At 37.8% G+C, this 27594-nt stretch overlaps 1 protein-coding gene across 3 annotated transcripts in view; it reads right to left on the reverse strand.

Moving 5' to 3' along the window:
• The window catches only part of ano1b (anoctamin 1, calcium activated chloride channel b), a 62639-nt gene extending 35802 nt beyond the window's left edge, over positions 1 to 26837 (reverse strand). For 2 of the 3 annotated variants that reach the window (XM_026239438.1, XM_026239435.1), the window contains exons 1-3: positions 26564 to 26837; positions 5333 to 5497; positions 1855 to 2184 (exon numbers count right to left, since the gene is read on the reverse strand). In XM_026239438.1, coding sequence (XP_026095223.1) covers positions 1855 to 2184; positions 5333 to 5437 — 435 coding nt within the window. In that variant the 5' untranslated portion in view covers positions 5438 to 5497; positions 26564 to 26837. Of the gene's footprint in view, positions 1 to 1854; positions 2185 to 4677; positions 4877 to 5332; positions 5498 to 26563 lie in introns of those variants that run through there. The other variant, XM_026239437.1, reaches the window with a different exon arrangement.
• Between the last annotated feature and the right edge of the window lie 757 nt (positions 26838 to 27594).

The following is a 27594-nucleotide window of genomic DNA, read 5'->3' on the forward strand; positions in this document are numbered from 1 at the left end:
ATTTTAACAACACAATAATAATTTACATTAAAAAGTACAAAGGGATCTCCCTAAGACCACATCCAGATATGTTCTATATTGTTTGCAGTTAATGAATTGTCTGGTTAGGCAAAGATGTGGGAGGTGCCCTGCCTTTATATATTATATTTATATTTCTGTTTGTCTCTATCTTCCTTTATTATTATTTAATAACAGGAAATATACATGTAGAGCCTAATTTTAATCCTAGCCCTACTGGTTCTAGAGTTATGGACAAAAACGCAAACATAATGACCTAGTGTCACACAAATTTGCGTCTGTTATTGAATAGCTCTGCACGATTGGAACCATCCTGCTGATTTTTGGGTCTCTATGGTAGATCACTAATGAAGAAGAATAAGAAAATCAGTACAAACACAATATTGTTGCAGCCTTTACATGAATTTAAATGACACTGCAGTAAAGAAATGAGAAGAAGCGAAAGGGTGAAGCAGGTGTAATGGAATCAGGAAATGACCCAAGCTAGGCTACACACACAAGCGTCACCTCACAGCATGTGCACTATGCACCAGACCACGTGTGACCTGACGCATACGCCTCACATAGACTCCAGCACTAGGGATCTCATATCAGGGTGAGTCTCACAGCCAAAAACAAACAGCAAAACTAATGATAATCACAGCTGTTGAGCTAAGTCTGAAGTTCATAGAATTCTACAAGGCATTTAAAGACATCATGACCAGGACTATTCATGATTTTATATGTCTCCATACATGCTCATAAACTTGTCATAAAATGTTCACAGAGAAGAACAGGTGCATACATGTAAATCTCATTCATTGAACACATATTCAAATATACCACATTCATCACAGTCAGAAAGCCAGTGAATAAAGCACACAACTAATGATGACTTTAAATGCAGCAGTTGTGCAGGGCATATTAATCAGATATATGACCAGAGACATATTAACAGTACCCATTGCAGCTTTCACATTATACGGCACCTTTAAGCCAGTTCATCAAAAAACATGAGTGTTTCAAAAATACATTATTCATCAGTGTAGTTCCCCTCTGTACTGGAAGCCTATTCAGAAATATGAATAGATGGAAAGCTTATATTTGGACTTAATAAGGTCACCAATCCAGTAACTTTAGGAGCACAAACCACATTTATTTTTTAGTTCAAGTCCTCATATTTGATTGGCTGAGCAGCGTTCCCATAGTGCAACATGTTTCAGTGTTTGTATTATTCTGCATGTCTGAGTTTGGAGGATTACTGACCTGAGTATGTTTCAGTAAAGAGTGGGCAGCAGAGTGAGGAATGGTAATTTGATATCAAATTAGACATCAATGACTTATTTACAGAACTGCTGTATAAAAAACAAAGTGATCAACAATCATTGTGTAGTGCTGGATATCACTGATCACCTGCATTCTAGTGTCTATGGCTCAATCACAGCCATGATGTTATTCAGTGCAACAGCACATTTGCTGTGCCAGGAGACTTATATTTAGCAATATTTTACCATGGCTGGAATTCTATAGTGGCCAATCAGCACTCAGGACCCCATCTATCCACTTTAGCATATTCATTAAACAGCTTGAAAATAGCAAACAGCATGAACAAGCAACCGCAAGTGAAGGCTCTCAATGTGTCAGCTCCAAACAGGAGTTTTGAGCTCTGCGTGTCTCCTGTGAAGGCCAGTGCAGTGTCACACAACAATGTGTCTTTTGTGGCCCTTCATGATGAGTGTTGAAGTAAAACAGCTGAGCTCAGCCAAAAGACAAAACAAACCTCCAACAAACAAAAGCCTTGTAGAGTAGGAATGCAGGCTCCATCCATCCATCCATCATGAGAAAAAACACACGTACCTCCTCATCTCGCTCCAGCTCCAGGCCCATCTCCATCAGGTTACTCTCGAACTCCTCACGCCGTAAACATTTGTCATCATCGTGGTGGTCCAAGCTGTGGTGAGGCGAGCCCACTTCAGCATCATCTTTGGGTGCGGGCGGAGGTGGCTCTCGACCCCGCCGCAGGGTGCGGGTGAAGGCGTTGTCTCTGAGACGTGATGTGTGCCGTCGGGAGCTGCTTGTCTTTTTGATGTGGTAAGTGAGGATGTAGTCCACCCGCCTCTTGCCATCCTGGAAATACAGACCCTGCTGGCATTGTGTGTTCTCCTCGGGAGCGACAGACTTCAGGATCTGACAGGAGAGGGGAGGAGAAAACATGAGCCAAGCTGTGTGTGTGTGTGTGTGTGTGGGTGTGTGTGTGGGACTGCTGGGCCAGTGTCCAGTGAAAGGTCAAGATGGGGCAACATCTCAATTCAACATAGGACTCATCAGTTTTAAGAATGAATGTGACTGTTTGTTAAACCTCAAAGTCATCTATAAAATAGTGAGCTGAGCAAGTAAACTCCATTAAAATATTTTTAAATTAGCCGTGGTTATATTACGATAAGCATTAATATCAATAATCTTTTCTGTGAATAGTCTATATTGTCCGTCCAAGCTTAATGGAATTTATGTTTCTCATGACTTAAGATCAAAATCTTTTGATCTTAAGACTTCTGCTGAAGTGCTTACAGACAAATAAATGATATTGATTGAAAAGCTGCACATGTGAAAGTAGTGTGCATGAGAGAATGTTCAGACTGAGCTAAACGGTGCTATGTGTCTAATGTTTTGGTCACTACATCATTATCATACGTAAATTTGAGTTATTTCACTATTTAGCATTATTCTAAAATGTGGAAAACAGTAATAATAAAGAATGAGTAGATGTGTCCCAACCTGTGACGGTTTATTATAGTAATCTCTCAAGTGATATGCTTAAATAAAAGGTTTAGTGTCCTCTTTAACATTCTTGTTAGTTGGCTGCTTCAATGTTTTGTAGGATTGTACAGTTTTAAATCCTGAGCTAACTAAATACTAACTAAATGTTCAAACTAACTGGATTGGAAAGATTTTTTGCACATCAATCACAAATTTCAGGTGTCAAGTGAAAAGCTGTTAACTTTTTTTTATATGACCTTTCGACACGTGTTTTTTTTTTTCATGATCTTATGGAATAAATTTATCGTATGAATTATTCCTTGGACTGTTTATTATTGTGATTGTAACAGGTGGTTTCTTAGTTTTTGCTATCCTTTGTTTATTTATAATTTGACAGGATTTATCTTGTCTGGAGCCTGAACATTTTCTTTAACCATTTAAGCTAGGGTGGCCACCACCGTTACAATCTTTATCATTACAGCAAACTGGCTGACACAAACAGAAGGACAGACAAATGTGTATTGAACAATCACATGGTATATGTGATAGAAAAGTTTTAATTTTTGATACAGTAGGCCTACCGGTGACATTTTATTAGCTGATATAGTATGTTATTTATTCTTTCTAGTGTGTAAAAAATAAGCAGTCCCATAAGCTTTGCTGGGAATCATGTAAAATGTTAGTAAATTAACAAGAATCACAGATCCATTATGTGCAAAGCAGATCTTATTTTCCAGTTATTCATTAGGGACACTATATAAATGACATTGCATTTTGCATTTTGAAAATGTACACAGTAACCAATGGTAATTGCCTTTAAAAGACAATTAGCAGTCTGTATTCAATTTAATTTGTCTTACATGTAATTAACTACTAATATATTTTACACAAACAAACAAACAAATAAACTGTAAATAAAATGGAGTGAGCGTGTGAAAAGAAACTACCCAAGAACTCATTGTGAGGTTCAACAGAACTGGGTAACTTCAGATGAAAGAGTTCAGGCACATATTAATTCATCTGTAGTTTAATGTTAACATTTATGAAACCCTGTTGTAGCAAAGGCATAATAATTTCACCTATCTATCTCTCCAACAGGACAACATGAAATGTTCATGTTTGGCAATACTGCCACACTATTTTATTGTTTTGGAGAGACAAACTGCTGGAAATAAATGGTATGTTTTGCAAATGTATTGCACTTTTGGGCCTGTGATATCCCATAACATTGCAGTCTTACAGGTGCTAATACACTGTTAAATAATACTCAACATAAGTAACCTTGAACTTGAGAGTGTGAATTATGGCAACAGCTATGGGTTATTATCACATCTATGCAAACAACAATGTAACCAACTCTTATAATCAACAAACAATTGTGCATAACATAACAGTTACATTTAATATTGACAATACTAACATTATACAAGTGTAGGTACAGTAAGCATATTTTTAAGTGGTGTACATATGTGTACATGATGCACTTTTAAGATAACTGTATGTCATGTGTTCCCTATAAAATTATGTCTGGACTTCAGCACAAACAAACTATGCAACAGTAATCTTAGAATTCTTTTTTCTTTTTTTTAAAGTCCTTATTCATTTAGGTCAGCTGTTTTTTTAGAGCGACTGCAACTGATCCAGCAACTGCTGAATGTGTTAAGGGGTATAACATTTCCTCTGGCATCCCCCTTCATCTTATGGGGACATGTGCTCATATTTTAGGAGCAAAAAGCATTACATACAGATCCAGCATGTGCTAATGTACTTTAATTAACGATATATATGTAACTTATGTACATTTATCAATTTGTCAATAAATAATAATCATCATTAATAGCAGATATTGCACATAGATCGCTAAATATATGTTATTAAAGTCTTAAAACATTATAAATATTCATTGATACATGCCACACTCACCTGCAATTTTCCATGAAAGATCACATCCCTTAAGAAGTGTGTTTGTGTGGCAGATGGAGGTTGAGACCCACCACTTTCATTCTCAGGTAAATCCATCTACCAGTAAAGTAAGAAACCTGCCTCCAACCTGTTCTCACTCTCTCTTAATCTTGAACTGTTTTCTGTCTGTCTGTTCTTTCTATCTTTCAGAATGAAGTAAGCCTAAAGTCACAAACTGATCCCTGTTGTTACTTGAGAGGAGTGAGAGGAGCCAGAAGCTAATATTAGACTAAACTATAAAGCCATACATCAAAGCCTCCAAGATGCCCTCGCTCGATACCCTCGCTCAAGCCCCTCACTCTCACACTTCACTTTTGGTAAGAAGTCAGCTTAGTCTGTGTAAAGGGTACATTTGGAATTCTGTTCATTACGTTATGAGTGTAGACACACTTAAGTAGGCTGTTTTCACTTCTGGGTTTGTTGTAAAATAATAATAATAATATTTTATTTTTAAATCACCAAAAACAAAAAAAGATCCATATAATGTCAACTCTTTACAGAGAGACTTTTTATGTTTATGAGAAAAGTGCCACAGTGTGTGCATACTGCCATCAATCTGAAATAAAATTTAAGTTAAAAAAAGAAAGTCAACAACTTGGCTAAAACAGAAACTTACAATAGAGTCTTGAAAATCATATCCGATGTCCTCTATGGCTTTGATGCTGATGATGTTCATTTGCTTTTCTTTGAGCTGTAGAGAAGGATACTGCTCGTTGTTCATTATGGCTATTTGTATTTCCAGCACTGAACTTCTCCAGTAGACTGTGGATCGGAGTTTAACCTGTAGATTAAAAAAGAACGAAATTACATACACATGTTAACTTCACAAAATATAATTATGCGTATAAGAAACCTGTTCTGTGTAAAATTATTAAACAGAAATGCCAGTTGGCTTTACTGTCCAGACTAATGGCAATGCTCAAGCTAGAAAGAGTCTGGTAGTCTACATGTGCTGTATGTAGAGGTGCTCAGTCCCAGGTAGAGGCTTTTAATATTACTCAAAAAACAATACACTTAAAACCTGGAGGTCTTTGTCTGCTAAATGATGAATGACCAAAGCTAAAAAAAATTTTTTAAGTATACTGTAAATACCAAAGTACAATATAATCTGACCTACTGAATGTTTTTGGGTTATAATATTTAGCGCTGCTAAATATAACCTCTTTTACATTTACATTACATTTATATTCAGTCATTTAGTAGATGCTTTTATCTAAAATGACTTACAAATGAGGTCAATGGAAGCAATCAAAATCAACAAAAAAGCAATTATATGCAAGTGTTATAACAAGTCTCAGTTTAAAGTAGTACTCATAATAAAAAGAAAATAGAATGATAGAATAGGAAAAGAATAGAGCAAGCTAGTGTTAGAGGCCTAGAAGTTTATTTTTTATTTTATTTTTTGTTAATTTTACAATAAATAAAAAGAAAACAAATAGATAGAATACAAAAAGATTAGAAACAAAGAAACAAAGATACCATGGCACCAAACCCCTTCACGAAAGAAGAAAGCCTCCATATTTTTTTAACTGTGACGATGAGTGCTTATCAGGATCAGCTAAATGGTGGGTTTTCAAAAGTATGTGAAATATTTAAAGTTTGTGGCATAGAATCTTTAAAATATATCCAAGAGTTTTACACATTGGTCTATTATTGTGGCGACATTTCCATGCTTTGAAACGTGATGATGTGATTGGTTGTTAGACATGCTGGTGAAACGGCCTCATAGGCGGGCCTTGGCCAGTGAATGCTTAATGAATTCCAGATCTTCAGTGTTGCACGGTGCACCGATACTTCAAAAGTATCACGATTCTCGGAAATTAAAAACGTCACGATTCCTAAATTTATTAGTATCGATACTTCAAAGAATGACTGCGTTCTAGATTTGTAAGAGACATATTTCATGTTGCAACGCACACTTCCAGTGCCTCCCTATGGACGTCTGTGTTTTTTCTCCTCATGCTAGCAGCAAAAAAGCAATACAGCAAGATGGCTGCATTAGTGGCTTTACTAAACTCATTTGGCTTTACTAAAATGTGTGCATAATCGCATTAAATAGTTTAAATAAGTTGTTCAGATGAACAAAGCACAAGGTTTTCTTGCATAATTAACATTTTAATTCTTTGGTAAGACAGTTCATATATAATATTCATGTTCTGTATGCTAAATATGAAAATGAGCGTATCTGCACAGGACCTATATCTGCACTTTGTATCTGCTAATTGCTGATCGAGATTTACATGCTTGGCTCACTGACCCTGTATACTGTATATTCAACAAATCACATGCTCCATCACATCTTGAGTAACTCTTTGACAGGATGAAACAGTCCACAGAGCTGTTCACGAGCTGTACATGCGCTGCTAATAGCGCCGAGCTTGCGCGCTGCTTTGGAGGGAGGAACTTAAGTGAACAAGAAATATCAGTCAGTGGATTACGTGAACAAGAATGATTAGTTCACCTAAAAGATTTTCTCTAATTTATATTTCATATTTTGTTCAAATGTTTAATATATCTGCTGTTCATATGTTCATTTATTAGTGTGTTATATGATTCGAATTTTGTCCCGGCTTTAAAATAAAGCACAGCAATGATATTTGAGGGTGTTTTTTCCCTTTTCAGGAATATATATATATTTTTTTAAAGAATATAATTAGAATAGAGTATGCTAGAATTACAGGGTCAAATAAAGGTGGAAGAGATGTGTTTTTAGACAATTCTTGAAGAAGAATGAAGCTAAGGACTTTTGGGATTGAGTTGGGCAGGTCATTCCACCAGGAGGGAACATTTAATTTAAAAGTTATTGAAAGTGATTTTGTGCCTCTTTGGCATGGCAAAATAAAGCAATGTTCACTTGCAGAATGCAAGCTTATAGAGGACACGTAAGTCTGAAGTAATTCATTTAGGTAAAGCGGTGCAGAGCCGGTGGTTTTGTAGGAAACATTAATGCCTTGAATTTTATGCGAGCACCTATTGGTAGCCAGTACAAGTTGATAAACAGAGATGTGACGTGCATTCTTTTCGGCTCATTAAAAATTAACCTTGCTGCTGCATACTGGATTAATTGTAAAGGTTTGATAGACCTGGGTGGAAGACCTGCCAAGGGAGCATTACAATAGTCCAGCCTGGACAGAACAAGAGCTTGAACAAGGAGTTTTGAAGCATGTTCCAAAAGAAAGGGTCTGATCTTGATGTTCAGTAAAGCAAATCTGCAGGAATGGGTAGTTTTAGCAAAATAGCCTGAGAAAGTCAGCTAATTATCAATCATAACTCCAAGTTTTCTGGCTGTTTTTGAAGGAGTTATGGTTGATATGTCTAACTGGATGCTGAAATTGTGAGGAAACAATGGGTTTGAAGGAACCACAAGCAGTTCTGTCTTGGCAAGATTGAGATGAAGATCAAGGTCCTTCATTCAGCAAGAAATGTGTGTTAGACAAGCTGAGATGCGAGCAACTATTGCCAGATCATCAGGCTGGAATGAGAGGTAGAGTTGAGTGTCATCAGCATAGCAGTGATATGAAAAACCATGTTTCTGAATGACAATCTGGTGATGCCATGTAGACAGAGAAAAAAAGTGGTCCAAGAACAAAGCCCTGAGGCACCCCAGTAGTTACTTGTTGCGACTTGGACACCTCACCTCTCCAAGATACTTTGAAGGGCCTATCTGAGGGATAAGACTCAAACCACTGGAGTGCAATTCCTGAGATGCCCTTTGCCAATAGGGTTGACAAGAGGATCTTGTGGTTAACCGTATCAAAAGCAGCAGACAGATGCAGCAAGTTTAGTATTTGGAATCTGCTCTTGCCAGTCTTGGGGCTTCAACAACTGAGAGCAAGGCAGTCTCAGTTCAATGTCCACTTCTGAAACCAGACTGGTTGCTTTTGAGGAGGTTGTTCTGTGTGAGAAAGGCAGAGACTTGGTTGAACATGTTCAAGTGTTTTTGCAATCAAAGGAAGAATGGAAAAGTCTATAGTTCTCTAAAGGAGATGGGCTAAGGGTGGGTTTCTTAAGTTGTGGGGTTATACGAGTCTAAATTCCTGTCTAAATTCTGAGGGGAAAAACTGTGAGAAGGAATGTATTGATGATGTGAGTGAGTGCAGGAACAACTGCAGGAAAGATGACTTGAAGGTGATGAGATGAAATAGGATCAAGAGGACAGGTAGTAGGATTATTAGAAAAGGATGAGTTTGGAGACTTCAGTCTCAGAGAGTGAAGAGAAGGATGTGAACGAGTATATGTTTGCTGGTAAGATGTGCTTGACAGATTGTTGTGTGGAAAATTGTGCACTGATGGTTTTAATTTTATTATATTTTATAATTATATATTATCATTAACTAGTCCCCAACAAACTAGTTAATAATAGACCGATCTCAATCTCCCTTTTCTGTCCAAGATACTAAAAAATGTAGTATCCTCACAATTATTTATCTTGATAGAGCAGTCTCAGTACTATGATATGGTCTAAATCCTGACTGGAAATCCTCACATATACAATTTTTCTCTAAGAAGGAATATAATTGTGAGGATACCACCTTTTCTAGTATCTTGGACAAAAAAGGGAGATTCGAGATTGGTCTATAATTAACTAGTTCTTTGGGGTCAAGTTGTGTTTTTTTTGATGAGAGGCTTAATAACAGCCAGTTTTGTGGACATATCCTATTGACAATGAGGAATTAATAATAGTCAGAAGAAGATCTATGACTTCTGGAAGCACCTCTTTTAGGAGCTTAGATGGTATAGGGTCTAACACACATGTTGTTGGTTTAGATGATTTAACAAGTTTATACAATTCTCCCTCTCCTATAGTAGAGAATGAGTGGAACTGTTCCTCAGGGGGTCTATAGTGCACTGTCTGATGCGATACTGTAGCTGACGGCTGAATGGTTACAATTTGATCTCTAATAGTATCGATTTTAGAAGTAAAGTAGTTCATAAAATCATTACTGCTGTAATGTTGGGAAATGTCAACACTTGTTGAGGCTTATTTTTCATTAATTTAGCCACTGTATTGAATAAATACCAGGGGTTATGTTTGTTTTCTTCTAAAAGAGAAGAAAAGTAATCGGATCTAGCAGTTTTTAATGCTTTTCTGTAGGATAGGTTACTTTCCCGCCAAGCAATACGAAATACCTCTAGTTTTGTTTTCCTCCAGCTGCGCTCCATTTTTCGGGCTGCTCTCTTTAGGGTGCGAGTATGCTCATTATACAATGGTGTTATACTTGTTTCCTTAACCTTCCTTAAGCGTAAAGGAGCAACTGTATTTAAAATGCTAGAAAAGACAGAGTCCATTGTTTCTGTTACATCATCAAATCGTTCTGAGGTTTTGGATATGTTAAGGAATTCGGATACATCAGCAAGATAACTTAAAAAGCAGTCTTTTTGTGGTAGAAGTGATGGTTCTTCCATACTTGTAACAAGAAGTAGAATTTACAATTTTAGCTATATGAAGTTTGCACAAAACTAAATAATGATCTGAGATATCATCACTTGGCTGCATAATTTCAACACTATCAACATCAATTCCATGTGACAGTAAGACATCTAGAGTATGATTTCGACAATGAATAGGTCCTGAAATGTGTTTTCTAACCCCAATAGAGTTCAGAATGTCTATAAATGCTGATCCCAATGCATCTTTTTCATTATCAACATGGATTTTAAAATCACCAACTGTTAAAACTTTATCTGCAGCCAGAACTAACTCGGATGTAAAATCACCAAACTCTTTAATAAAGTCTGTATGGTGCCCTGGTGGCCTGTATACAGTAGCCAGTTCAAACATAACAGGGAATTTATCATTAACATTTGTTTCTCTGGATAATGTTATATGAAGCACCATTACTTCAAACGAGTTATACTTGAAGCCTGTCCTCTGAGAAATCCTGAAAACATTGTTATAAATTGAAGCAACACCTCCCCCTTTGCCTTTTAGAGGCGGCTCATGTTTATAACAGTAATCTTGGGGGGTGGACTCATTTAAAATAATGTAATCTTCAGGTTTTAGCCAGGTTTCTGTCAAACAGAGCACATCTATATTATGATCAGTGATCATATTATTACAAAAAGTGTTTCCGTAGGAAGGGATCTGATATTCAATAAGCTAAGCTTTATCATTTTGTTTTGCCATATTGCATCTGCTTCTATTTGTTGAAACTCAATTCATTTGTTAATCTTAACTTGGTTTGGACATTTTTTTTTATTTTCTAGTTCGGGGAACAGACACAGTCTCTATAGTGTGATATCTAGGTGAAAGAGTCTCTATGTGCTGAGAATTAACTGACCTCTGTGACGTGAGGCAGCTAGCAGTGGTTGGTTTAGTTGGTTTCGTCTGGTCAGAGGAGAACTGGCCCCCCAACTGAGTCTGGTTTCTCCCAAGGTTTTTTTCTCCATTCTGTCACCGATGGAGTTTCGAATGGTAGTAATAGTTATATGTTATCTTTTACAGTATATCTGTCGTGTCACTGTTAATGAGAATCTGTAACTGATTAAGGCCTCCTATTCACTAACAAGGGCGTCTCCAAAACACTTCAAGAAACTTGCAAAGTTCAGGCACTTGTGTAAAAATGCTGTAAAGTGAGGATTTGGAAAGATAATGCCATGTATAGATATTATTATCTACTATTAACTTAAATAAAGTAAATCAACATTTGTGTGATCACACTATACGTTAAAAAAGCTTTTGTCCTAGGTGCACTTGAGCATTGTTTTTGAGGTAGCTTTGCAGGTAGGTTTCTTGAAATGTCTTGGAGACATTGCCACAGTTCTTCTGGATTTAGTCTGTCTCAGTTTGTTCTGTTTCTTCATGTTATTCCAGACAGACTGGGTGATGGTGAGATTAAATCTCTGTGTGGAGCATTGGCTGTTGTCAGACTCTTTGCGCAAACAAAAATCTCACTGGATTATTACAATTAAATGCAAACATAATGGAAATGTAAACTGATATTTGCTACTGACATACTACAGCAAAATATAAAAATAACTGACTTAAAAATTATAAAATTAATTAATTAATTAAAAATTATTAAAAAAGTATGTTCTCCATTTGGGTGAGATAAAAACATCTCACCCAAATGGAGAACAAATACCTCTCCAGTATATAGTCCACAACAACAGATGATTAAAAAAGACTGCCACCCTTTATTCAAACACTAGAAAAATAAAAATAAATAAATAAATAAAAATACAGGTACTTCAATACTTAAGGCTACAAACAGGGTTAAAGTTAAAACAATTTAAATAGAAGCATAGATTTTAGAAATATCATGATTTTACCATGATTGTTTGTCATGCTGGTTTTTCTATTTTGCAAGCTGTTTAAGCATTATAGCCAAACTAATATACCTATTAAAAAGACAAGCTTGTTACATTAAGGTAACAAAATATGAAAAAGTATGGCAGATATTTAGGCCAAAATGGGAGAAGATAAAAATCTTTGTCATTATTTTATCTTTGTTATTGAAAAAAAAATTAAAAAAAATAAAAAATAGAACAAAGATACCCATTACAAATACACATAATACACAAATACAAATAAACAGTGTTTTGCAGGTACAAATGTATTTAGCAGGAGTATTCAAAAAATGAAATGAACAAGTAAAAATAAAACACAATAAACATTGATCCTATTAAAGCAACAGTTTTAAAGTTTTTCAGTCAAGAGTATTGAGTGATTTTTCTCTTTGTGTTTGATGTTTTATTAACATAAGAGGAATAATTATAAAATAGCTTAGTGTTTTGTTTTTATATCTTCATGTACCCACACAAAAATAGTTTTAAACCTGAATGAGTTTTCTTCTGCTGCTAAACATAAACACTATTTTGAAGAAAGTGGAAAACCAAACAGTTCCTGGTTCACACTGACTTCCAGAGTATTGTTTTTCCCCTGCGTGAAATTAACTTCACAACAGATACAAATTTGCGTCATGGGGGGGGCTTCTGCCAGCTGAGTTCACGCAGCATTTTCAACCGCCATTTTTATTCGGATAATAGATTTAAAAGTATTTCAGGCGAGAATGTAGTTGTTTTAAACTCAAATATGCGGTTTATTTATAAAGCATCTATTTAAAAAATGTGTTTCAGAGATGAGCTCCATGCGATCAGCGGGAGCTCCGTAATCATGTATCTGCCTAGAGCAGCCTCACCTCACCATATGTTTTATATATATATATATATATATATATATATATATATATATATATATATATATATATATATATATATATATATATATATAGGTCCTTTTTATTCCTGTCTCTATAGAAATATGAACTTTTGTCATATAGCTCCGGTTGACTGCTCACTGACAACATCAGTCATTCCTCCATGTTTAATGAGTGACTCCTAGCAGGCTCCTGATTGTTTAACGCAGAGCGAATTGACGGCAAAGTAAAAAAAAATTCAACTCAGGCGGCAGACGCGAATTCGCGTCAAACGCTTAAATGCACAAAAAGCACAATTCACGCTTAACACGTATCACATGAAATGCTCAATTCGCGTCTTCCTCGCCGCGCTAAACACCTCATTCGCTCCGCGAGACCTCCAGACGCGCGTAAACGCGCCTTTGCATTGACTTCATATTGAAGATTGTTTAAGAATATGCCTTTAAAGTTAAACCCTTGAACAGATTAAATTCACCCACAGCATTGAGTAGTGCACATACAGTGAACACATGGATAGCCATTTTTGCTGTGGCGCCCAGGGAGCAGTTGGGGGTTGTGGTGCCTTGCTCAAGGGTCTCACCTCAATCATGGTAGAGGAAGATGGGAGAGAGTGCTGTACATTCACTCCCCCCACCTATCCTTGCTGGTTCCGAGACTCAAACTTGCGACATTGAGGTTACAATTCTGACTCTCTTCCCATTAGGCCACGACTGCCCCTTACTTCTGTACTACTGTACGATTGGGTGATGGTTCACAAAGATGGCAAGAGACATTCTTATGCAGATGCCATGTCTCAAATCCCTTCTATCTTCTAATTTCTTCTATGATGTCGAACCCCTCACATAAGCTGCGTTTCCATCGCAGGTACTTTACCCAGGAACTAGGGACTTTGGCCTGGTACTCGGTGTGTTTCCACCGCAGGAACCAGGAACTAAATAAAGTTCCGGGTAAAAAAATGCCCCTCAGAAAGTCCCTGCTGGAGAGGTAGTACTTTTTCAAAGTTCCGGAACTTTCGGGGCGGGACTTGGCCGCTAAACATCCTGATTGGTTGAGTTCACACAGCATTGGTTGAGTTCGACCACCATTTATTCGGATCAGCATTTTCAAAATATTACTGTTATTGTGTCATGAAATGTAATTTTAAAAGTATTTAAGGCGAGAATGTAGTTGTTTAAAACCCAAATCTGTGGTTTATTTATAAAGACAGATTCTATTTAAAAATGTGTTTCGCCGATCTTGGAGATGTGAGCTCCATGCGATCAGCGGGAGCTCAGTCCTCATGTATCCGCCGAAAGCAGCCTCACCTCGGCTAGACCTTCTGATATTTAGACAGGCGTGTGGAGTGTTGCCCAGAACATAACCATACCACCAACACTAACTGTATGCAATTATAATTGTCATAAATGTACTTGACAGAAGTGGTCCTGATTGAATCAGTAGTTCTATGTGAAATCAGACATTTAAAGACACCCATATAGCCAAAATGGCATGATCATAACTCAATGCAAATGTTCGACTGTGAGATTGGTAATAAAACCAGGCTCCTCCTATTGAAGCATCAAATCTTCAACTATTAGGGGTCTCCCCTAGTTTAGTCATTCTGAACAGATTTGTGTAGTATGTATAAGCAGTCAGCTCAAGGTTGGTTTAGGGGTTTTTCTGGCTTCTCCATGCGGTCCTGTTCGGTATGAAACTCGACTAGTCTACTGTATACATACGATACACTGAATTCCGAAAAGTTTTTTCAGACATTTTTTTAATGTGCACTTTGGTGTGCACATCCTCTAGGGGTTGCAATGGGGAACACCTCGTAATGACTCATGTCTGAATCATACACTGAAAAACACCAACAACATGTTGGCCGGCAACAGCCCATGACATCACTCTTCTTCGTCTGAAACTTGCGTCCAAAGCATGGCAAGAAGCTAGAGGACGCAGTGTCTCGTTCCCTACTCAGGGATCCATGGTTACATAAGTAACCTGAGATGGTCCCTTTCAATGGAACTTCGAACTGCGTCCTCTAGGGGTCGCTATGGGGAACAGTATACTCACGCTACCATACAGAGGAGTGCAGGCCAGAACCATGATGAGCCATTTCCATGAGAGTTGCCCCTGGGATGTTAGACGGCTGTCTGTGACATTATCCCTTATGGCCAGAGGCCTAGGCTACATACCCAAACTTAGTTGTTAGGGCCAGACTCCTGCGCTGGGGTAGAGCTCAATGCTTGGATTTAAGAATAGATTCCTTTAAAGGGATACGACCAAGAGCCTAGCATCACACTAAGGCTTAGCCAATCACACAGGGGTTACCACTTGCTCTTGTATAAGCTTGCTGAAGGAACTGTCTCAACAGATCCCTAATAGCAACACCCTGTTTAAATATGTATCTCTAGATACATAGGTGGAGTGGTGCCCAAGAAGAACTTTAACCATGTTCCTATGGTGGAACAGCTAGCAGTAATTTACTTAGCAGAGGGAGCAACACACCCAGTTCTCAACGAGAGAGGGGGCTTAACCTACAGCATGATCATTAGAATCAGAAGGGTAAGTGTACTGCAAGCTAGCCAAAAACTCAGCGCATCAGAGTGGCAGAAGAAGGGCCTAGTTCACCTGATGCTGCTGGTTACAGATGCTCTGAAAAACAATTGAGAACTCAACTCTCACGTGAGAGGAGATCTCAGAATTCAGAAAGGAGTAGTGCGCTCATAAGTAACCCTTTTGGTAAAGGAGAGAGCTGCCAACTACCACCAGAACAGCCCACAGAGCTAGGAATTCAACTCTTCAGAAGGGGAGGGAACTCGAAAACCTGAAAGGAAGTACCATGCTCAGAACAACCCTCAATGCTGAGGGGAGCAATGCTTCAAAGTGTGTTAAGAGACACACTGGTTGAGTGGAGTCCAAGGTACCAGGTCTAACCAACTCAGAGAAAGGGAACGAAGGGTAATACGCATAACCCTTACCGTACAGGATTTCAGAACGTGCACACAGTCTTGCATGCACACTTACCACCATTTTAGATAGTGTGCAAAGTGTTGAACGTGCACACCTACCACCATGTGGATTTCAGAAAGTACACAGAGCTTAGCGTGTATACTTAAAGCTTCCCAAGCATCTGTTCACAGATTAATGTTAATACACACACTGGTTGAGTGGAGCCCAAGGTCCCAGGCTCTAACCAACTCAGAGAAAGGAAACGAAACTAATACGCATAAACCTTACTATACAGGACTTCAGAAGGTGCACACAGTCTTGCATGCACACCAGTGTTAATTTTGACACAAAATTTTAATTTAGTTTTAGTCTTAGTCTTTTGACTATAATTCTTTTTAGTTTTAGTCAAGTTTTAGTCATCTGATTTGTTTTAATTTTAGTCTTATTTTAGTCGACTAAAATTGCTTGGTATTTTAGTCGACTAAAATTGCTTGGTATTTTAGTCGACTAAAATAAGACTAAAATCAATAACAGATTTACTAGACAATTTTTTACAGCTGGTATAGGAAACAAACTTAACCAAAATATATAAAACACAAATTCAACTTTATTTCAACACAACTGTGTCTTTATTTCGATTCAAAAGCTTTTATGCAGCAACAAACACTGTCATGATAATGTAAACAATAACTAGCTGCCAATTGACCATCAATAAAAGAAAAATAAAGTTAGGTCCAGGACCTTAAAGCTTACAGCTGAGCTGAACAATAAGTGCATACATTTAAAGTAAATATTTAATAAGTTGGCAGCTAGGCGGATAAAAAAAGTAACAAGATTTTATAAGGTATTCATTTGTCTAGCAATATTGTATGTTTTAAATACTACAATATTGCTAGATTTGTATGTATAATGATAGGATGTGAACATTCATGTTTCACATGACTAATATAGAAACATTTGTGATATTGTCAACAAGTAGAACATTATAAAATATACTAAACATTAGTATTAATCAAATGTATTTATCATGATATTACGTATTAGTATTGTGCTCTCATCTAACTTGAAGAAGGGGCTATTTTACAGTACTTTTCAGTTCATAATATTTAATGCTACAACATCTACGCACTGCACTATTCCAATTTTGCTTAGCTAATGATGTATTTACTTGCTACATCATTAGAAGAATGGCATCTACGCTAATATTTGTCTGTTTCTCTCTTGTTCCGAGGTCACCGTGGCCACCAGATCCAGTCTGTGTCCAGATCAGAGGGTCACTGCAGTCACCCGGATCCAGTACGTATCCAGACCAGATTGTGGATCAACACCTAGAAAGGACCTCTATTGCCCTGAAAGACAGCGGAGACTAGGACAACTAAAGCCCCAGATACAGATCCCCAAGGTCTTTACCTTGTCTCAGAGTACCACCAGGACAAGACCAAAGGAAACAGATGATTCTTCTGCACAATCTGACTTTGCTGCAGCCTGGAATTGAACTACTCGTTTCGTCTGGTCAGAGGAGAACTGGCCCCCAACTGGGCCTGGTTTCTCCCAAGGTTTTTTTCTCCATTCTGTCACCGATGGAGTTTCGGTTCCTTGCCGCTGTCGCCTCTGGCTTGCTTAGTTGGGGTCACTTCATCTACAGCATTATTGTTGACTTCAGACATGGGCAGTATTTCAATTAATTGAATACGTATTTAATTACTTTAGTGTATTTTGTAATTTGTATTTTGCAGATGTGGAAAAAATAAAATGTAGTTTGTAACAAAATATTTTGAGGGGGTGTATTTAGACTATTTCAAATACTTAAATACTTAAATACTAAAAATCACCATGGTAAATGATTTTGCCATATTTTCGGTCCAATGTTGGCAATGGCAATGTCCAGGTTAGATGCACGAAAATCACGTGACACCCTCCAAGAAGAGAATGAGTTTTGAACACAGGAGAAGAAGTGGCGCTGCTCCTCTTAAAAACGGCATTAAGTTTGAAATGCAAGACATCCGAGATGAGTGAATATCACAACCCATCAGAACTGTGGCAGGCTGCCACAGCAACAGATGAAGGTACCACAGGGATAAAGTGTGCCATATTGGATGGGACATTCTTCAGAATAGTATCTCAAATTCAAAGTGGAAAGATAGAAGCTAAGTGTCAGCTGTGCACAACAAAAAAGTAATCATATGTAGCTCGCATCAAGCAACATCAAACTTTAAGACACATTTGAGATGGAAACATCCTGAGAAATTAAGGGAATTTGATGATTACAAAAAGATTATTGTGAGAGTATTTTTGTATTTCCAAATACTAATTACTTTTATTTTATTTAAATACATTTTTCACATCAGTGTTTTGTATTTCATTTTGTTACATTTCATGAGCCAGTATTTGTAGTTTGTAACAAAATAGTTTTTGATGTATTCGTGCCCACCTCTGGTTGGCTTGATTGCAATAAATGCACATACACTATTTAACTGAACAGAGATGACATAACTGAATTCAATGATGAACTGCCTTTAACTATCATTTTGCATTATTGACACACTGTTTTCCTAATGAATGTTGTTCAAATGCTTTGACGCAATGTATCTTGTTTAAAGCGCTATATAAATAAATAAAGGTGACAACATTAGGAGCCATTCACATATCGCGCCTAAAAACGTGTGGAAAACGCTAGGAGAGCCGCTTTTTCCTTCTTTCCAAAGCGCTCGGGCAGAAGCGCTCCTGAGGCATCTGCCTTTGCTAAGCAACCATGCGTGCTCTCTCCATGAAGACGCGTAAATTTCAGCAAAGGATAAATGGATTTGCAGCACTAAAAATCGCTCGCAGTAGCTCTGCTACTAAATTTATTTAAAAATGGCAATCCATATACAGCTATGAACAGCTGTTCCTTCATCTTGGCTGGATTTTCAACGTTGTTACGGGAAAGGATGAAGCTGATTGTTTAGTTCTTGTCACATGACCCGCGGTGCGCTTGCGGCATTCTGAAAAGTTGAGATGTTTTTAACTCGATGCGGTGCGGACGCGCCTGGAAAAAACGCTTCCATTATGAGCGCGCATGTCGCGCGCCTACATTGGAAATAGCGAACTTGAAGTTTCTCGCAAATGCCACCTATACTTCCCGCTCGATGCTTCTGCAAGAAGGCATATCCGGGTGAGCAGGAAGCCCCTCAGGACGACCTAGCCGGACATCTAGGAAAAGGAAGCATGAAGCCAGAACCAGAGCTATTATACCAGCTACATATATATATATTACATATATACAATAACCAACAGGTCTGGTGTTTGGGTGCACTTTGGATTCCCTGTAAGCAGGGATGTAGTGGAGGCTAAACGCACGTAAACGCCGTTTATGCACCTCCCAAAATTCGGAAATAGCGTTTACCCACCTCCAAAGTGTGTTTATCTACCTCTAAATTGAGTTTATCCACCTCTAAATAGTTAGCCTACAGTTCCTATGACATTTTAAATTAAGCTTATGTCTTTTTAGTTTCATATTGTTCATTATTAGTTTCATAGGTTGTTTGTTGTTAAAGATGAAGTCTTTCATATTGCGGTGCAACTTGTCAGTGTTGGTCAATTGCTTGCGGTGTTGCCAGTAGTGGGAAGTTCGGATCATTTTACTGACTCGGATCTTTGAGTCTCGTTCAGCAAAATGAACTAATCTTTTCTCTTCCCATCTCTATGGGACTGACAGGAAGAATAAAAGACTTGACCTCACCTCTCGACTCAGAACCCATATGTTGTTTAATCCGAATGTGCTGTCAACACAAAATGAACAAATCACTCTCTGAGACAACTCGGTAGTCCTGAGCAGTGTTGTGGGTAACGCGTTACAAAGTAACGCGTTAGAGTACTCTAATTACTTTTTTCCTGAAATTTGTAACTTAACGCGTTATTTTCGTGCGTAAGTAATCAGTAACTTCGTTATTTTTAAAAAAAAGTAATCCGTTATTTTAAGGAAAGGAAAATCCCGACTGCAGCCTGCTTTTTGTCAGACAGTAGTCCTAGGTCTACTGTGCCACCTGCGGATGTACAGTATCAGCGGAGCCGAAGCTCTGTGATCGTAAAGTCAATGGCTGTGATGCGTCTGTGCCCTGCGCCTGACCCTGTGTGTGTGTGGGGGTTTTTTTTTTCAAACTCCCGGCAAGATAGCAGAGAGGACAGCGTTTGGTTTATGGAAGTACGCACATTATTTTCAATTTGTCAACGAAAAAGAAAAGAACATAACGGTAAAATGCACACTCTGCTTCTGTCGACCGCCAAAAATTCTACCTCAAATTTAACGCTACGTTTTAATCACTACTTTGAAGAGTAAATATGTAAGAGGACTGTGTTAAAGCGAATTTAGGCTTGTGACTGTGAGTGACACTTTAATAATAATTAGTTCGGCTATTAAGCGATTTGTCATTTGCCTGTGTGGCAGTGAAGGATTTAATTCGGTTTGTTATCATTTTTGTTTGACAGGCAGCTGTTAATTTCTGTTAGATCTTTGGCTGGCTGGTTGTTCATCATTTCTAAATGGATTTAAATCTGCAAGCCTGTTTAAGGTTGTGTTTACAAGTAAGCATACTTGTACTTTGATAACTGCATTTATTAAAGTTAAAGAAAAATCAGGAGTTATCTTGTGGTGCTCATAATATACAGTAGCCTAGGCTACCCGGGCTGGGTAACGTTAGGTGCGAATTTTGATTAATAATATGTTCTGTGATAATAAATAAATAAAACGCCATGTGGAATAGCCGATTGCTGACTGTCTTTCCTGTTATTGTTATCCTGAAGTGTTAATTTAGTCGGATGACTGACGTTTTTCATTGTCGGGAGTCACGACTTCTAGGTGCATTTAAAGGGGCCGGGGGCTGTGTCTGTCATGTGTGAGCCGCTGCAAACGGCTTTTAATTTTTGGTAACGCATGAGTACTCTAACGCGTTACTTTTATGAATAGGTAACGCTGTATCATAACTGATTACTTTTAATTGATGGTAACGTTGTAACCTAACTAACTACTTTCCAAAGTAACTATACCCAACACTGGTCCTGAGTCATATTAAAGATTCATTCAAAATGAACGACGTGCAACAGAAAATTCAAAAATGGATATCCGGCAATTAATAATAATAATATAAATAACGTTCGTTATTTTGAATAGAAATCATCACTCATACAGCAGCCATTCATCTCATCTCCGGTTTATTTGTGTTCGTATACATACAATATCCACGATCCGCCAGGGCTAAAGTCCAATGGTACGCACATTTGAAGAGAGAATAATTTTATGACATGTTTGTAAAATATTTCGTCATACAGAATAACATTTCTATTCATTTTACACTGATTTATGCGATCTGAAGAACTAAAACAGCTAACAAAGCTAACGTTAGCGAGATTCGCGTCAGCTATGACATCAGTGCGATATCAGTTTGTAAAGCTGTCAATCATCTCACGTGATCAAAAGTATGTCCTTCTGCAATGAAGCTGTCTGTGTCATTGCCATAGACAGTAAAAGAACGGTTATTGCAGTCTGTGTCATTGATAAAATATATTAAAGACAAAAGTAAAAAAATAAATAAATTGATTCCAGCTTGTTAAATGTGAATATGTTCTAGTGTCTTCTCTCCTCTGTGACAGTCAACTGAATATCTTTGAATTGTGGACAAAACGAGAGGACCATTTGAGGACCATTCCTGGGCATTTGGGGAAACACTGATCCACATTTTTCTGACATATTAATGACCAAACAACTAACCAAATAATTTAGAAAATATTCAACAGATTAATCGACTATGAAAATAATCCCAAATCCCTAATCATTACGTACAAGTGCATTGCATTGGAACCCCTGGATATAGACGGTTTCAACGGCATCAACATAAACAAACGTTACTGCGCGTGCACGCTTTTGTGGACCTAACTTAACTTCCGGTAGACTTCCAAATAGAATCAATAACAACAGCCAAGTCCCTCTAGAGTAGATATTTTTTGATAACAAAAAAATATATGTTTGCTGCGTGGATCAGGCGGACTTAATGAAAATGCTAATTCATTCTTTGCCAACAGGAGATGTTTTAAAGCATAGACATAAAGCGCGAGAAATAGAGGTTTCCCCAGCAACAGCTGTAAACAAAGCAGAGCTGGTAGGCTCACACGCTGCTATCAGGCATATAACATGGAAGTCTTCCTTCAGAAATACAGCGATATAAAAACACCTGTGCCTCATTTTGATATTTAAACATATAAATGTAAGGAATTATTATTATTAAATGTGCAGTACGTAACATTACTCATGTTTATTCAACGAAGCTTTTTGAAAATCGATCAGTTTTAAAATTGTGGCGAGTCACCACGATGTGGTCACCCAGAATTTATAGTTTACCCACCTCTTTTTTTACCACTACACCTCTGCCTGTAAGCTATAATGGTGATGGCAAGAGAGTGGTGGATAAAAAAACAACGGTCGCATCTGCTACATGACAATAGGGTACACCAGCGGGAATAAAAAAAAAACACCAGCGGGAATACTTGAAACATGTCAACTCATTTACGCCGACATCACCTTAGTGTGTCAGTATCTGGGAAAAGATGAAAAAAAGGAGAAACATACTACAACAAACTATCCCCGCATCATTTAGTCAGACATTTCCAACTGACTCAAACAGGGCAAAAGACATCACCGCGGCGATTGGTAGGTTTCATTTACGTTACATTACATTATAGCCGCGGATATGAGACCTTACTATTTACCATTCATTCTGTCATCACCATTATAGCTTACAGGGAATCCAAAGTGCACCCAAACACCAGACCTGTTGGTTATTGGAGGATCTTCTATTTCTGGTCTGTTAAATGCATTAGACATTTTGCAACGAGCCTTCAGCGCGTGCTGAGTGAGCAAGCGCCTCAGGGGACGTTCACATATCGCGCCTAAAAACGCGTGGAAAACGCTAGGCGAGTCTTTCTCCTCCTTTCCAAAGCGCTCGGGCAGAAGCGCTCATGAGGCATCTGCCTTTGCATAGCAACAATGCCGTGCTGCTCTCTCCATGAAGACGCGGAAGTTTCAGCAAAGGATAAATGGATTTGCAGCTCTAAAAATCGCTTGCAGTAGGCTAGCTCTGCTACTAAATTTATTTCAAAACTGCAATCCATATACAACTATGATCAGCTGTTCCTTCATCTTGGCTGAGCTTTCAACGTTGTTACGGGAAAGGATGAAGCTGATTGGTTAGTTCTTGTCACATGACCCGCGGTGCGCTTGCGGCATTCTGAAAAGTTGAGATGTTTTACATTTTGCTGTATCTAAAACGTACCGAACCATACCGAACCGAACCGTGACATCAGTGTATCGTATCGAACCGAACCGTGAATTTTGTGAACCGTTACACCCTTAATATATATATATATATATATATATATATATATATATATATATATATATATATATAGAATGGATCATACTCACCCACCATGCTTCCCGCGCTGGAGCCCCGCTCAAAAGGCGACCCAAAAAAGCCTCTATTGGGCAGACAATCTGTAAGGTGGTTACTATAAACCCATAGAACCAAACAAACATCATAGGTACAGCATAGGAAACTAATTCAGAAAGTTCCTTCCTAACCTTGGTCAAATGGAGAGATGGTGGTTACAGGGGAATTAAGAAAGGGAAGATAAGGCAGATGTTAAACCCCCCCAAGGAAACGAGTAGATACGCAAGTATCACTCTAATCCAGACGAAAGTGCTGACGCCTTACCTAATCTTACCTACAGATTCAACCTACCCGCAGGCGGGGTGCATGCCATTAAACTAGCTTGATGGGCCAGGCCCCTGGGTTGTATGGGCACAGACCTGGAACTTTTGTGGAACGACGGATTTGAAGCACGCCTTCTTCTCCCTGAACTTCTCAACCACTGTCTGGACAGAGGTATCGAAAAGTTTGAAAGGCAAGATGTATCCTAAAAGGCTTACATCTTAAGAAAAGATGCCTCCCCCATGGAAAATAGCAGGGCAGCTTCTCTTCAACAGTCTCATAACCATTCTCACACATCCCCTCGATGTTGGCATAACTAGTATGCTGGAATCTGTGGATGTGGGATGAAAATGGATTTTATGTTTTACTTTTAATTTTTAAATTCAAGCCGGAGTGCAGCATAATGTGGTTATCTGAGGAGGACATGATATAAACCAAGACAGACTCATGCAAACATTGTCTACAAACTCGGGTAAAAGGTGGAATACTCACATTCCCCTCAGTAGTCCCACGAATGCATCACAATGAGCACAGCAGAGCGCATCCATCTCCATCGAGAGCTGAACACGCTTGCTCCTCACTACACAAACACACAATCACAGCACGCAAGCCATGTGAACTGCAGGTATCAGAGCAAAGTCTCTGGTGAGAAACATGCAGTCCTAAACACTATACACTTCGATTAAAACTTCGATTAAAACTTCGATTAAGACTGATTAAAACAGTCAATGAAGACGAAGGTAAATGGTAATGGACTGCATTTATATAGCGCTTTCAACCAACCACACGGCCATCCAAAGCGCTTTACAATTTGCCTCACATTCACCCATTCACACACCGACAGCGGTGTCTGCCATACAAGGCACCATCCAGCTCATCGGGAGCAGCTGGGGTTAGGTGTCTTGCTCAAGGACACCTCAACACTTGGTCAGGTGGAGCCGGGGATCGAACCACCAACCTTCCAGTTTGTAGACAACCTACATGAACCACTGAGCCACTGCTGCCAGGATGACGTGTTTTCCCAGCACCTATTTATACTATAGTCGCACCGGTAGTGACTTCATAAGCTGTCGCCAGCCAACGTGTTGTTGGTGTTTTTCAATGTATGCTTCAGACTCGGGTCACAACGAGGCCTTCCCCATAGCGACCAATAAATGACGCAGTTCAAAGTTCCCTTGAAAGGTTCTTTGGTGTCCTTTGGAGTCTCCAAGTTTCCTTTTTAAAAAACTGTCTAAATTTATCTTGAAATAGCTTGCAAAAATAGTTTTGTGAGGATCACCCTTCATTCTTTTGGTTTAGTTTGCTGGATATAGCAAATTATGACAAAATAAACAAGTTATACAAGATAAATAGCATATGCTTAAGTTCATGATTAGTGTGCAATTAATCACAGGATAAGAATGTGTTTAATCACAGCCAACATGCTAAACTGAATCTATAGTGAAAACTGTAACCTGAAGCTATAGTGAAAACATTGTGCTTTTCTGCAGAAAGAAATAGAAAAGAACTAGAAAATTAGGACTAGAAAACTCATTAGGATTGAGGGGAAACACAGCCAAGCACAGAATAATCCTAGAGGAAAAATATCCACATGAGCATTGAAACTAATCATTTTTAAACAAGACATTGACCACAAACATCCTGTGAAGTAGGTTAACATCCTTAAGTGGCCCAGTCAAAGGACCATCGGACCATCTCAGAAACTAGCTATTTACAGTTAACTTACTGTTCTTATATTGTTTGAGCATTAAACAGGCACTAGGTAGCATTTACATTGTCTGAAATACTCTTAATAGATGCAAATAATTGTAAAACCTGGTTGAAAAGTTGAAAAGTTAGATAAAATCATATAGATTGTCAAAATTTGAGGGATTTATTTATTTATTTTTTTATAATAGTTTTGCATGATTTTATTGACGGACAGAATCAGTTATAATCTGACTGACATGCAACAAGTCTAAATATATTATAATATATTATAACAACTTATGTTGAGAACAAACTGATCACAGGATATAAAACATTGCTTTCCATATTCAACAAGCACACTTCATTTCTGACTGTCATGCAAGTTTTACATGGATATTTTGCTTGTGAATATGTTATAGAACATGATGCTTTTATAAGAGTAACTTTTTTTTTTAAATTACCCTTGTGATACTTTTTAAGAGAGTACTCTACTTATGGAAATAATAGGCTATACTTTAATAGAAAACACTTATTTGAAAACTGAATGTAATGTTTTCTCATACTTAACTGGATGTTAATTGCATTTATAGTAAACTAAATATACTTTAATGTAATTTATAATAAAATTTGTATGACATATTTCTATATATTTGGCATTACACATTTTTACATAAAGTTGGCATATATGTAGCAAGCTTGCAGAAATTTCACCTTTCTATAGCCGTCTATCATAGTGTAAGTGCGCTTTCAATCTCCCCAGTTACACGGTACATCACAATTTTCCAAATAACATTTTCCGTTTTATTCAGGCTATATCCGTTGAGTTTCAGTATAAGCGACAGCTCTGTGGAAAGATTATATAGTTGCACTCAAACTGTTAACGAGATATCATACTGAATTCAGTCCTGCCGATCCTGTCAGGTCGAGAGAACACAATGCACACGACAGTGACACAATAATCCGTTTTAAAGTATTGTGCCATAAAGCTCTATGACAACACGGATATTAGATTTCGAGTAAAGACACAATGGTTAAGAATACATTGTATATGTTTTCAGATGTGATGCTTTCATATACTTAGATGAGAAAAACATATTACAACGATTATTATCAGCAAACATCAACATAGTGCAACCTAACGTAAGATAAAGGGGGGAAAAAAACTTTCACCTAACTCATGCAATGGAAGGTAAAAGTACTCCTGTTATAGACTGGACTAAAGTAAGATGCTTTCTATACAATTACCTATATAAAAGTTTAACTTTATATATAATTTGTAGTTTATAACGTTTAGCGTATTTATATAAAATTTGATTACAACAGTACCTCAGACAAACAGAATAAAACGGTCCTGAACTCCCGTGACAGTCTACAGGTGAAGCGGGTCCGCGTGAGACAACATCTCTGAAACGCGCGCTCTTCACACAAGTCTTTAGAATGCGCGCGGAATAACAGCCTCCTTCCAGAGAGCGCGCGCCTCTCTTCATACGCTCCTCTGTGACGATCTATGTATCTATAGAGCTACAGATGTCTGTCTGTCTGTTTCTATCATTATCTGACATTAATGATAGTGTGATTAATTTAAACTGTGTGATGTCTGTATGGTTGTCATTATCATGGCTGTTTTCTTGAGTGGCTCAATCCCTCAGAGATCTGACCCTGGATACAACAGACCGTGGGAAGGACATCGCATCCTATGTTAGAGCTTGAAGAAATTCAACAAGTTCTGTTTACAGATTCTCAGATGAAAAGCTGTCATTATGATTTACAGTCCATGCAAGAACATCTGCTCCTAAACTCTCTTCATTATTGTAAACCTCCATTATTCTATTACAAGTGCTAAAAATAAATAAATAAATAACAATATAATATTAATATATCTTTTTTCACAGGATTTCAGTTGAAGGCTAAGCTCATGTTTCATTGTTTTAGCTGTTGACGATTAAATCAAATAAATACTATGATTTGATGCCAAACACAAAAAGGTTATGCTGTTTTTCTATCTTTCAGGAATTTAGGAGTAAATGCAACATCTGCCACTTTCTGAGACAATAAATTACTGAGGAGTGAAAAGGCCGAAATAATTGTTAGACAAACAGTCAAATGTTTTAACTGAATAGGTTGATTATAATTGGTATACTTCAGTGAAGGCCTCTAGGTGGTAGTGTATGCAGTTGCTCAGTTGAAGAATTCTGCTGTGAGTCCTGTGTTGGCCACTTAGCAATTTTGATCATTCAATGTTTGTTCATTTATGATACACCTTGTTAGTAGCTTGTACCTGTGAGTTTTAATCAGTTAGTACACTGTAAGAAAAATATGTAGAAAATGGGAAAGGTAGGATACTATAATTTTCCAGG

The sequence above is a fragment of the Carassius auratus genome, chromosome 50 (assembly GCF_003368295.1).
Source record: "Carassius auratus strain Wakin chromosome 50, ASM336829v1, whole genome shotgun sequence".
In the NCBI taxonomy this organism is placed as follows: Eukaryota; Metazoa; Chordata; class Actinopteri; order Cypriniformes; family Cyprinidae; genus Carassius; species Carassius auratus.